General features: G+C 39.5%; 1 protein-coding gene across 3 annotated transcripts in view; it reads right to left on the bottom strand.

The window, feature by feature from the left end:
- Positions 1-14,029, bottom strand: part of PAK3 (p21 (RAC1) activated kinase 3) — a 256,878-nt gene that overhangs the window by 70,191 nt on the left and 172,658 nt on the right. For all 3 annotated transcript variants that reach the window (XM_046673736.1, XM_046673735.1, XM_046673734.1), the window contains one exon: positions 2,091-2,191. In XM_046673736.1, the coding sequence (XP_046529692.1) occupies positions 2,091-2,191 (101 nt within the window). The remainder of the gene's footprint in view (positions 1-2,090; positions 2,192-14,029) is intronic.

A 14,029-nucleotide genomic window follows, 5' to 3' on the forward strand; every position in this document is an offset into this window, starting at 1 on the left:
CTACATATTAAATGGCTTTCTAACAGCTGACTGCATCCGAACAGCTGCTTTATTTCAAATTGGGTTTTTGGGAGGACGCGACAGGTTTTTGGTTGGTTTGGTTCAGTTGCATTGAACTGTTTTTCAAGATTGGAAAGAATGCCCATCCCATATTCCACCCCATCCCTCTCTGGCTGGTTCTTTGAGTTCTAATTGACAACAGATTAAAAATGGCTGGTCTGCAATCAGCAAGATGATGGTGACCCACTTTCCTTCATTTCCATTCAGAGCCCATAAAGAACAAAGAAAGAGCTAAAGATAGAGAGATTGTATCATAAGATGTCAAGCAAGTTGGAAAGAGTGGAAAAAATAAACAACAGTAAAAGAACCAGATTGTCACATGAGAATAGCAGAGGAGAAAACTTTCACATCAGAAAACAAAAAGGAAGGAAAAAAGAAAAGAAAAATATGGAGTGGCAACAATAAATTCAAGAGAAGTTTAAACAGTAGAAAAGCACATAGAAAATAAAAAGGTCAAAACTGGAAAGATAAAGTTCTTAAAAAAGGGAAGAGTTATTAGATGAAACTTATAAAGTTGAAGTGCTTTTACTGTTTCAAATGTCAGAAAAAGTAGTCATAATGTCTTCGTGATTTTTTAAAAAAATCTAAACTTGCTCAGATTATTAAAATTATTTCTTTTTAGTGGTGATGATGGTGGTGGTAGTGGTGCCAGTGAGGTTATATTTCCTAAGTGTAGATAAGAGAATATTCTCAAACACAGTAAAGAACAGAAGCGAGGCTGAAACTCAAGGCCATCTGCATAATGTCTCTGATTCCAGTGATGAAATTGGTTAAATCCTACCAGCACCTCAACTTTATCAATGGCATCACTTCTTAACGTTCTCTTCTGCTTGCTACTGAGAACACAGAAAATGATCAGCTCACATCACTTCACAAGGCCAAGATGTTTACTGAGTTTCTGCTTCATTCTCATATTGCTTACTTCCGGAATTAAAAACAAATGAGATAATTTGGCTGTCAATTCAGAGATGTGGTTTGCTTCTCCAAATCAAATTAATTTGCTCCCTCTTTTTTTTCACTTAATCATATGACACAGTCTACTCACTAGCCATCATGCTATGAAACAGGAAATTCAATTATTTAATATCTAAATGTATCCCTGGTTTAAGAACCTAAGAATCGATGGTGACGGTTCCATCAAAGACTTTTTCCTGAATGCATTCAAAATTACTCTCAGAATGCACATTTTGATTGAGATCCTTACTAGTATGAAAAAGGTTAGTTGATCCTCCTGGGGACATATTTCTAGCCGCATCTTTAACTTCATTCACCTAAAAACAAATGCCAGATCTTTTTTTAAAAAAAGTATAAAATGTCAAAGATCTGAGATCTTGTGCTATCTGACCACCACGAATATCCAAAGAAAGGCTGGATCTATTATAGCTATGGTCTTTCTGGAGAATTATTGGTATTTATTGTGGATTGTATATATACAAAGTAAGCACATAACCACTAAAACATACATGATATATCCGTCAATATTTCTTCCTGAAACATAGGGTTTGTTGTTTTGAATGTCTACAAAATATACCTGTTAACAGGCCTGAAAATAAGCTACATTCTTGAAATCAAAAGGAAGAACAGATTGAACTTACAGGGACTTTTGGTTAGTGTGGTTAGCTGATCTGGGTAATCCAGGTTCCAATGTAAAGCCTGAATTATTCAGATAGATTGTCTTCACTGGCCAAGTTGAATCAATGATTCCCAGATTCACTTCAAATGATAAAGAATAGGCTCAAGCAGAGTCTCATTATCAGGACCACATCTCCTTTGCCATGGTAAATTAGCATTTTCAATCAAGTTGAAGATTACACCGTGATCAGACATTTTTTTAGGATGGACGAAATAATTTTGCCAATATTCTTGCCACCCTCTAGTTCCCTCTGTGACTGTCTAGGCAAAGTCCATCTTACTTGAAATCATCAAAAACTTCAAGTCTGACATTTTGGGACATGGCAATTCTTGCTTGAAACCTATTTTCAAAAAGGATTTTTTCATGGCTTACAAAACAAAATAAGGAGCTTACTTACAGTGAATTCCCCGGTGACTGCATCAAACCCCACATGAATCGTATGTTCAAAGTCTGAAGGAAGAGAGATCTCTGGGCGTTCTTTCTCTTTCTTCTTATTGGCTAAAGGCAAAATGTTAACATGTATTTATTTGGGATACAGTTTTGGCATCTATAAGTTGTATAATTAGGTTCATGAAAACAATTACAAAGTTTAAAGACAATTGATTCCGTCATAATTTTAACCTTATTTAACTCCAGAAATTATAATTCTATTTGCAGAACGGCTGACAGTTTGACAAAAAATGTTATGTCCAAATAATTCACAAATTTCCAAAATCCACTTCAAACAAAACTTTCAGTCAAACTGACTGATGTCTTTTACCAGTCTAATGATGTAATCAACAGTTATCCAGGTATATTGTGCTTAACTAGCTTTGTTGGATGAAATATCACTTACTAAAGAAGAAATTCATTACATCCAAGCCAAGCTAAGGCTCATTATTAGAAAGAAAGAATAAAAAAGAAAAACGCGTAAGCTATCTATAAAAGTGTCTTGATTGTTTCCATGTTAACCATAGATAAATATCAAGTAGGTAGAACTTGAATTTACATGTTTACATTACCAAGCATATCTTAATAGATTCTTGGTCTTCTTTCAATGAGAGTACTATTGCAAATTAACGTTACAAATCTTTATTACTAACAATGTTTTGTTTTAAAGATTGGCACCTGAGCTAACCACTGTTGTCTTTTTTTTTCCTACTTTTTTATTCCCAAATCCCCCCAGCACATAGTTGTATATTTTTAGTTGTGGGTCCTTCTAGTTGTGGCATGTGGGACGCTGCCTCAACGTGGCCTGATGAGTGGTGCCATGTCCACGCCCAGGATCTGAACCAGTGAAACCCTGGGCCGCCGAAGTGGAGCGCGCGGAACTTAACCACGGGGCAGGCTCCTCATTAACAATGTTTTTAATCACTTCCTATGCAGCATTTTGTTAACAAAAAAAGCAAACTACTTCTTTTCACTGAATTAATTTTATTTAGTTCTTAGAAATCTCAAAACAATTCCTTGGTTTAGTTATTTTAATTTGTAGTACTTTTCCATGTCCTTTTTCTATCGTCATATTAGCCATTCAACATCACTGTCCTCAAGTAGCAGATTTTTCATAGTGACACAATTATGAATAAACACATCAACAGTTAATAAGTCAAAAGACTTTAAAGATATAATCACTGAAGAAATTAAGTTGGGAACTGTAATGAAATCAGTCTGTCTCAAAATAGATCCCAGGAGGAAGTTACTCTGGAAACATTGTAAAATGGTTTCTAGTAACCTCCATAATAAACACAGCAGCAGATTTGAGCGTGTATCTCTGATAAGGCTGCATTTCGCACTCCAAAAAATAATACTCTCTTAATACCAGGCAAGCCAGCATGAACCAGGTTTGCCCAACTGAAACCAATCAACTTCAGAATTGCCAGGGTGGCCAATTTAGAACATTTTGGTTCAGATAGATATTTCCTAGGCCTGAATTTCAGATAACACTCAATTAACCATATATGGATTACTGGTTTTGTGGCATACCCAGGATAAATATTAAATTCCAAACCTTTCATGTTCAAATGTCATTCTTATCATTTCTCTCTCTACACTCTCTCACTGCTCCATATCTCCAGCTAGAAGATATATGGAGCAAAAATATGAAAATTAAAGCAGTAAGAGGGTTACGATACAGGATTAGGAAAGAAAGGTTGGAGGCGGGAGAGTGGGGGTGCACGGGGACAAGGGTCACTCAAAGTCTTTGCCTGACCACGGAACACATTTAGGAATCATTTTGACAAGTACATATGTGCCACCTAGATTAACTTCAGCATGGATTCTATTTGTACAATGAGCCTACTTCATCGAATATTATCCTAACTGAACAGTGAAGTTTGGAGTTTTCTGTTGGTACTTCTACTTCTCCTGCATGTTTGTGGGCTGTAGCTACCATTTATACTTGTTCAACTACCATATTTACTTGTTCAGAATGGCAAACAGAACAATCGGCTTTCTGTTCCTGCCACTCCACTGAAGGTGTCCTAGCTACTCCCGTAACTATTGTCTTATTTTTCCTCTTTTCTGATCTCCCATCCACATTGCACATGGCTAACCAGCTCTCTCCCTACTTCCTTGACAATATGGTCTGATTCTCCTCCTCCCTCATGACCATTCTTTATGTGATTGGCATTGCCTCTCCTTCTTCTGTGGTCCCTAGTGCAGTCTTTGGCCTTTTGCAATCCTTTCTTTACACTCATTCCTCCTGGATGGCGTCCATCCCAGATACCAACTCTTATTGGACAATCCCTAATCTGTGGTTGGCAGGGGTAGATCCAGACTTTGTAGGACCAAATACTTTATATAATTTGAGAGGAAAGCTCCCTTTTTGTAAAAACAATACAAAATTGTTAGTGCGCCTCCTAGGGCTTTGAAAGAGTCCCAGGCAAGTGAGGAACTCTGAAGAAGGTTTATGCACTTCATACGAAGTCTACTCCTGGTGGTTGGAGACCTTTTTGGGGTCAAAGACCACTCTGAAAAATCTGAAGAAAGCTGTGGAACCTCTGCCCGTAAAAATGCACTATACACATATACATCATTTTGCATATAATTTCAGAGGTTCAAAATTCTCCTGGACTCCAGGTTAAGAGCTCCTAGCTTAATCCATATCTCCAATCATGATATCAACTTGCATTTATCATTTTTCTTGACAGCAAATAGGCTCTCCCTACTTCTCCATTAGTATTGGCTGCACATTTGAAGCATATTGACTTAGACATAAACACTCCACTTGGGCTGAGCTATGTGTCTCCCTAGAAGACCACCTGATTGTCAGTCCCTTACAAGCCTAATCATACCATTCCCTTCACTTCGGGCTGAGCATAACAGATGCAGGAAGACCAAACTTGCTCCTCCTGCAGTGTCCTTGGTCTCAGCAGAGTGACACCACTAAGCACCCAGATCAGAGAAGGATTAAGACCTTAGACTCCTCCTCTTTGGGAGGCTTTAAGCAACAAGAAGATTGACTCCCTACCCCTCCAATAAGTAATTCAAATAAAAACAATAGTAAAGCATGAAAGAGGTAAGAAAGTCCAAAAAGTTTTGATATTTCTATGATAAGTCTTTTTAAAAATTATATATCTAAAATCAAAAAATGTTTCCACATTTTGGGTGTCCCTGACTTGCTGGGCCTTAACAAACATGCTTACTTTGGCTATTGGGTAATCCAGCACCAGCCCAACTGCCCAAACCATAAATTTGGGAGCTTCTTTGACTCCTACTTTAATTCTACCTTCATTGATCACCAAGTTCTCTCTATTCTATCTTCCAAACTCGTCTTGAATCCATCTTCTTCCTTTCATCCCCACAAACCATGATGTTAGCTCAAAGCACCTGTTCTTACTGCCTCCAACTTTGCCCCCTGCTGTTCATTACTCTGTGGCCAGAGTATTCTTTCAAAACAGACAAATCTGACCACATTCTTGCCCTTGTTTAAGATCCTTAAATGGTTCCCCATTACCCATATATTAAAAGTTCATATTCCTTAGCATGCTATCCAAGGGCCTGCATGATCGGCTCCAGCTTACCTCTCCATTGTCCATCTTGCCATGGCCCCACTGTCCCAAACCCATTTCAGGCTCCCTAAACTGCTGTCTTTTCTCTTACTGCCAAGCTTTTACACATGCTAGGCCAAGGCCTGAAAAGTCTTACTTTTTACTGTCCCTCCCGTTTTGTGTGGATAACTCCCATTAGTCCTTATTCTTAAAGACACTCTTGGTCTTCTCCTTTGGCAAGCCTTTTCCTGTCTTCTCTCTGCAGACAAAGTTAAATGCTCTTCTCTTCATGCTCCCATAGAACTACCCAGTGTATCTCTGAGCTTGGCACTTATCAACACTGGATTGTTATTTCTTCTTTACATACTTTTCTTTCTAGCTAAAATTTGAGATACTTGACAGCAGAGACTGTATCTTATTCATTCCCACATTCCTAGCACCTGGCTTAGTCTGCACACAATAACTCTCAATTGCAGAACATTCACCACATGCAAGTGCTTCTAAGGTTATCTCATTTAATCTCCACTACAATCTGATGAGGTTGGACTTATTATTATTGTATTATTATTATTTTATAGATGAGGAAAGTGAGACTCAGTGAGGTTACACCACATATCCAGGGTTACACAGCTGGAAGATGTCAGAGCCAGGATTTGAACCTAGGTCCTAACTGTGTGTACAGAACCTAAGCTCTAAATAGCTACATTATTTATTATTCAGTAGCATCTTAAAAAACTTAAAAGATTTAAGCCCTAGCTGTCAGTAAATGTTACCGATTGAATAGAGCCTAGATGAGAACTTTTTTCTTTTTTTATAAGGAACACTAAAATGTCTGTATCTCCCCCAGAAAAGTCTGTGAGCACTGGTCATTTATATTGATTCAGCCTAACCTGAAACTTGGACTGATAAGATTCAGCCTCGTCTGAGCTCTGGGTTGATATTTGCAGAGAGCAAAAGCCCAAATGAGTGCCACTTTCTAAATGATTCACTCATATTTTATTGGAACCTAGAATAAAGGCCACAAATTGTTGACTAGACCACACACTGTAAACAGCGTTTGGCCTTGGGACCCTGTGTGCATGACTTTCGGTTGTAACTCGAGGGGCCAGCTGATCTCTCCAGAGTCTCTCCTCCTGATACCTTTCTCTAACCCATTACCGTTTAAAGAAAAGCCCCTCTAGTCATCTGTCATCTCTTATATGCCCCACCCCAATGTTCTGGATTTCCTCTAGTGACTAGAGTTTATTCCATATTCTATTACAAATCCCCCTACACCTTCAACCTCTTCATTAAATTCTCTCTTCATTTCTTGCCCTAAGTTCTCAAATTTCACTGTGCTACTCTCATCTGGGAAACAAAAAGAGAGAGAGAGAGAGAGAGAGAGCTATCAGAGCCCCACCCCCAGAAACTCAGATTCAGTTGGTCTAGGGTCGACCCTAGCACCTTTAATTTTGAAAGCTCCTCAGTTATTTCCACTAAGCAGCTGGGGCTGAGAAAAGTCAACTTTAAACCCTACTATCCAATGAGACTACGACTTCCTCAGATAATCCAAATGGACCCTGCTCATTCTTCCCCACCTCAAATCCTTAGGTCTGGGGGAATGGGGAAAAGCCCCCTCCTCTATTTAGTTCTCCTGGCCAAGTCCTCTTGTCCATTGAGGACTTTGGCTCCCGGTCTTCCTTCCTACACTCAATGCTGCCATCACTCTGTGAAACATAAAATATAAATGGACACCTCTTTCACACATTTTAACTCCTTGACTTCCCTCAACTCTAATGAACTTCACCTTTCATCTATTTCTGCAATCCATTCCCATGGCTGAGGACCCAGTGGTTCTCAACCAGGGCTGTGCCTCAGAATAACCTATAGAGTTCCATAAAATATCAATGTCTAGTGCCCACCAAGAACCTACTATGTCAGGATTTCTGGTGTGGGGGGGGAAACCTGAGCAAATGATTTTTTAAGCTCCACAGATGACATGCAGACAGAGTAGAGAACCACAGCTGCCCCAGGCCTTTTTATTATCCAGAGCTACCTTTTCTCTGAAATATTCAACCCTGTTATCTCATTCTTTGAGCCCAGCCTCCCACCCTGCTCGCCCTCTCAGTCTTTCAAGCCCTTACTACTATTTTACTTTTCTTTGAGATCTCAACAAAACCTCCAGTCTCTGGATCCCTCCATTTTTAGCCAATTTCTCAGCTTCCTCCTGGCCTAGACTCTCTGATCCATCATCTAAATTCCTCTTAAGCCATTACCCTGGAAACTCTCACCCTTCGATCTTCTCTTGCAATTTTCCTGCAAAACCCTACCCTGACAGAATCCAACTATGAAAGCTCCACTTCTATACTGAGGCTGCTGAGAGTTGTTGGGTGAAAAAATCACACAGCCATGCAGATTGGTGCTTACTATAAAGGTCACAGGCTATGGTTGGGTCATCAGTGGCGCTTGGTAATATTCTTCTTGCCCCTTGCCAACTTCCTTTCCCACTCTGGAATATTCCAGAATTTCACCACTTTGCTCAAACTTCTGCTTCATCCTCTCCTCCTTTACTTTCAGCATATGAAATTACTTCTCCTTCACTGAGAAAAATGGAGGTCATCAGTTTAGAACTCCTTTGACTTCACGTCCTCTTCCACTCCTATGCACTTTTCTGTCAGTAACATCTTCTTCTCTCTTGTCCCACTAGAAGCAATGCCCCCTCCTTCTGCCTAAGGTTTATTCCTCCACTGGTGCTCTAGACTCCAGTCCATCTCACTTTTCCAGGGGTCTCACTCCATCAATAATCTCCTATTTCTTCTTGTATCTTCAATCTCTCCCTCTTGACTGATGCTTCCTATTTGGCTTAAAAAAACATTCTGAGATCTCTTTTTTCTTTAAAAATTATAAACCCTCTGCCTGCCACCTCACATCTTTCTCTAGCTGCTATAGTCTCTCAGCCTTTCTTTCATTAACTTAAACTTCTTGAAAAGGCATCCTAGACTTCTTTAACCCTCACTCCTCAAACCACTGAAATGAATCCCTAAGGTCACAAATTAACCTCCTCCTTGAAAATGGCCACTGTTCAGTCCTTACAACTGTCGACCTCTCAGTCAAAACTGACATTGCTGACTATGAACTTCATGAAAATTACTCCTCCCTACCTTCTTTCACACAATTCTTTTCCTAGAGTCTATTCTTACATTTCTGGGTCTTCTGTTAACTCTTTAAATAGTATCCCCAGGACCTGACCTAGGTCCTCATCTCCCACCAACACCTCTCTCCCTAAGTTCACCTCATCTACTTGAATGGTTTCAGTAACCATCTATACTAGTTACTTCCCATGTGTCTCCAGCCATGACCTCTCTGCTGTACTCTGATCCTACGGAATTAACTGCCTATTGAACACCTCTATTTGAATGGCTCACAGGCCCCTCATTCCAAAAATTTTCAAAAGTAAACTAATTCTCCACTGCCTTTCATCATCTAAAGCAAGAAACTACAACCCCTCCTGTGTTCCCTACCTCACCCTCCTCCAGTTTCTCCTCTCATCATCTGATTAGTTACCTAGTTCTATTAATTATTCCTCCTAAATATTCCCTCTGCATTGTCCTCTTCTATTCTTACTGATACTGGCCCTTGGGCTAGTCATTTCTCACCTGCATGACTCCAACAGCCTGACTTGTCTCCTTCCATCCTTCCCCACCAAATCCATTCTTCCCTTGTGGCTTGAGTGATATTTTGAAACACAAATCTGATATCATTCTCCTGCCTCGATGTTTCTCCATTGCCTTCAGAATCAAACTCAAAGCCCTTAGCATGGCATATAGGAGCCCTCCAGGATCCAGCTCCCAATTACTTCCACAGCTCCATCTCCCACCTCTCTCCCACTCTCACTGTATGCATTAGCTCTTCTGAACTACTTGTAGTTATACTCATAGAACCTCAACTAATAGTGTGTCATGTCTACTGCCTTCATAATGCTGCTCCTTCTATCTGGAACGCCACCCATCTCTTACATGGCTAGCTCTATTCCTTCTTTAAAACTCACCTCAATTCAATGGTCACTTCCTCCAGGAACCCTTCCCTAACCGCCCATCCTCGCAGTCTTGAATAGATGCCCCTCGTGAGTGCTCACTTCTGTATTTACTTACCATGCTAAACACTAATTATTGACTGACTTTTTTGTGTCCCTCACTAAGCCATCAGTCCCTTAAATGCAGGAACTGGAACTTATTCACCATTTTACCCCAACATCTATCTAGGACAGTACCTGATTCAATAAATATTTAACCAAAAAGCAAATGAACAAATGTATGGATGAATGAATGACCTTCATTATATGAAATGCGACGAATGTATGGAGACAAGTCATACCTATTTGCCATTATGTGTTCATGGATGAGGAGACAATGATCCAGGTTCACGAAGAAGGTCAGGGGGTAGGAGGGTATGTTTTAGAGTAGATGTTATAGTTGAAGTTGGTGGTGGTGGTGTCGTTGCTGTTTTTTCCACCACAGTGGGGATGACTATGTACTCATTCAGGCACATCTATTGCCAGGTGCCACTTCGGGGCCAAAAGCATAAGTTGGCAACATAGTTGGGCAGGGTTCAAGGTACAGCAAAGCAACTAATTCTGCCCCAGATGAAATCCCTGTATGGTGTGATGCCTGCCTTCTGAAAGCATTTTAGAAAACTGTCACCTGAGTCTTCCTTGTCGTAGGAGTTCCACTTGTTATCTTCCCTAAAATTCCTGGAAGTTTTGTTGGGCCTTTTCATTAGATTTCATGTGGTCACGTCCAGAATTATTTTTTAGAACACTTTCTAGCTCCTTGAAAACAGAGCATGCAGGAAAAGAAAAGGAATGACAGAAGACAGACATAGAGAAATGCTTCCCTACATAAATTTAGCTTAAAAGCATGGAACAATAATCATTTTTAAAAAAGCAATGAAAAGCATGCAAAGTTACAGTATATGGCACAATAATAAAAAGCAACATTTAAAGCCACATTAATAGAAAGCTAAAAGCAAAATATTATATAAAACCTATTTTTTAAACACAGAAAAATTTTTTCCAAGGGAAAAAATACATAGGCTGGCCAGTTCTAAGCAGCAAACATTTCACAATCCTGGCACTAAGGAACATTCCTTCCTGCTACTGTCCCAGTTTCCTTTCCTTTGACTCAGTCAGTGAGGGAGTTAACAAGCATACATGGAATCGTGGATCAGTGTAGAGACAGATTGTGCTGGGTGACTCATTAGGAACTTAAGTAATATTCTAAACTTGCAATCCATTTGGGGAAATAAGCTTAGCAAACAAGAAACAGCCACTGATACTACCAAAGAAAATTAGGTGCTAAGTTGGGAAGAATAGAGTATAAATGTTGTAGTGTGTCAAAAGAGAAGATCATAGAAATCTGTGGTGGACAGGGAGGGCTTACTGGAGCAGGCAGGACTCGACAGATAGGTCTTAAAGAATGCATAGGCAGGAAATGGGAAGGCATCTCAGTGGGAAAACCAGGAGAAGCAAAGCTTGGAAGCAGAAATGTATATAGTATATTCATGAGGAAGTAAGAAGACAGAAGGGTAAATAGACAGGGTATAGCTTTGGAAATCAGGAAGGAAGAGAGATGAAATTGGAGATAGTCATAAAGAATGTGCTAAGAAAGGCTTTTGAGCAGATGGATGTTTTAATAGAAAGGTGTTTTCTGGAAGACAAGCCAGGTAGCTAAGTCCTGCTAGGTACACGTGGGATGATGGGGGCAGGCTTCAAGATGGTTGCTGTTTCACACTGGTTGGAGGTGGAATGGGGAAGACCTACCTGCCCCAGCATCTGTTGCCTCTAAGATGACCTACTGGGCATTTCCTATACAAGTGTGTGAGTCTGATTTCTGCAACTAGATTGAAAATTACCTGAGGACAGGGAACCTTGTCTCATATGTAGTATCCCCACAACATTCAGCACAGAGCTAGGCACATAAAAAGCAGACATAAATCTTTTCTGAGTGAAGTATATTAGTGGTTAAAAATATGCGCCAGATAAGCCTCTTTTAACATCCAATTCTATCTCATTTTTAAACTGAGATGCTAATAAACTAGATCTGTCTCAAAGTCAGCATGCAGCTGAGATTTATGCATTGGTTGGTTGCACATGTGTCTATCCTGTGATCTTCCATGAAGTGCTTTGAGATAAAGGAGGTCTAATAAAATATTTTGTTGCTGAGGTTGCAGCTCTTCTGGGACATACCCTTGTCCCACAACCCCTAGTTTGACACTGGAAGCCCTCCCCCACTCCTCCCCACTTTGGCCCACTCCCCCTGCCCAGATGCAATCTGTACTCAGTGCTATGTGTTCCTGAAGCCAAATAACATGTGCAGATATAGGGGCCATTTCTGGCAGGGTCAATGGGGCTGACTGAGTTAGAGATCCATCATACTAAAATGCCTGTTTTTTATCTCAATATTGCTGGGCTTTGCTCTGGGAGAGTCACATTGGAAGGATATAGAAGTATTTTTAAAGGGACATCCACCTCCTATAGGTGGCAGTTCATCTTTTCCTATAGATGATCCTTAGTGACTTGGTCACTCTTTAGCTAAGTGATAGGCACTTTTGGTGGGTCATTAATTTCTCTCATTCACTAACAGGCTGCCAGTCAATGCCTCACAAAGATTGTTTACAAAACGTTGCCCTTGTGGCATTCAAGAATTAAAATGCCTTAGGGTCTACCTAACTACCAGGAAAGTGAATTAAGTCCTGGGGTTGTTGCTTTTTAATTTTTTTTAAATGTCATTCTGCTGCATTCTCTGATCTGTGGGTCACAGAGCACACCATGCCATAACCCCACAAAGGAAATCCTTCTGAAGGTTTATACTTGGGTAAGAATAAGTATCCCAGAACAGTTCTTCCTATGGCAACAGCAGCCCTACAGGTGATGTCAAAGAGGCAGGTGTTCAACGTGAGAGCAGTTGTCCCAGGGGGATTGATTTCTGCAAAAACGTTTTTAATCTCTGGCACTTCTGCTCTGTAAACAAATATTGTTTGGAGGTACATTGTGTCAGGGAGCCCTCAGGAATTCCTGACCTCCTGGATTCATGAAATGTACATTTTCCCTTATACAGGGAAGAGATTAATTCTCTAGCTCTCCTCTAATTCTTTTGGTAGAAAGAATGTCATTTTGTGGGCCTTTGAATTTATTTTTCCCATTGAAAATACTTGAAAGTACTATGTGGTAACTACAATGGAAAGTTAGGCATAAAAATGATTTTATTCTTGGCTCTAAGTATTTAAAGAAATCGATAGTGCAAAGTGGGTAAAAGATTTAAAAAGAGGTTCAAAACTTGCACAATATTATAAACCAATGTGACCTCAATAAAATCTTAAAAAATTATAAACATGAGGAATTCATGGTAAATTTATGGTAAAAGTCAGTACGAATAATACTGTTTGAGTTTGCAAGTTTATAAAAACTACACTTAAAAAGTGAGTATTTTATAAAGATATTTCATAGCAATGGGATCTTAACTATATATAGAGTGAGCTGTTCTGTTGTGGGTTATTTTTTGTTTGGTCATTTGTCATTAGGCTCTTTCACAGTGAATTTGATTAAATACACATTTTTTTTTCTGAGGAAGATTCGCCCTGGATTAACATCTGTTGCCAGTCTTCCTATTTTTGCTTGAGGATGATTTGCCAATCTTCCTCTATTTCGTATGTGGGTCACCGCCACAGCATGGCTGCCAAAGAGTGGTGTAGGTCCACATCCAGGAACTGAACCTGGGCTGCTGCAGCAGAGCAAGCCAAACTTAACCACTAGGCCATGGGGCTGGCCTCTAAATACACAATTTCTGAAGGAAAAAAAGAGAGTTTTATGTAACATATATTTCTAGCTTAAAGCTATCATCTTGGGCAAAATATGCAGTGATTCTGAGCAGAAAAGAAAATAGGTGTTTTTTAAATAAATAAAAGAGTTCAAATCTTTCTAGGGGGCGGGATGAGAGGTGACTCTCGTGTTCTATTTTAATATAGTTCTTTAATATTTTAATTGTAAAAGCATCATATATTATTTTTGTAATAAAAAAGATTTAAAAGCTCAAAAAATAACACAGGAATCAGAGAAAAATAATGAATCGTTTTCTTTTTTGCAAAGCCTGTTACTCTCTGCTAGCAAGTTAGGCCAACAGAAGGAGTAACTTGTAAAGACAAAGATATGATTGTTATAATTGCTGATTGAGAAGATGGGTGAGATTCACGTAGGTTTCACCTGCTCCTGCAAAAATTCCATTTTTTCATATTCCATTGGCTAAAACCTGTTTTCAAAATAAGTTAGGTAACTTGCATTTTATGGTAAGCAGTATAGTGTTCAACCACCACTGGACCAGGAGTCAGGGGATCT

The sequence above is a fragment of the Equus quagga genome, chromosome 10 (genome assembly GCF_021613505.1).
Source record: "Equus quagga isolate Etosha38 chromosome 10, UCLA_HA_Equagga_1.0, whole genome shotgun sequence".
Taxonomy (NCBI): domain Eukaryota; kingdom Metazoa; phylum Chordata; class Mammalia; order Perissodactyla; family Equidae; genus Equus; species Equus quagga.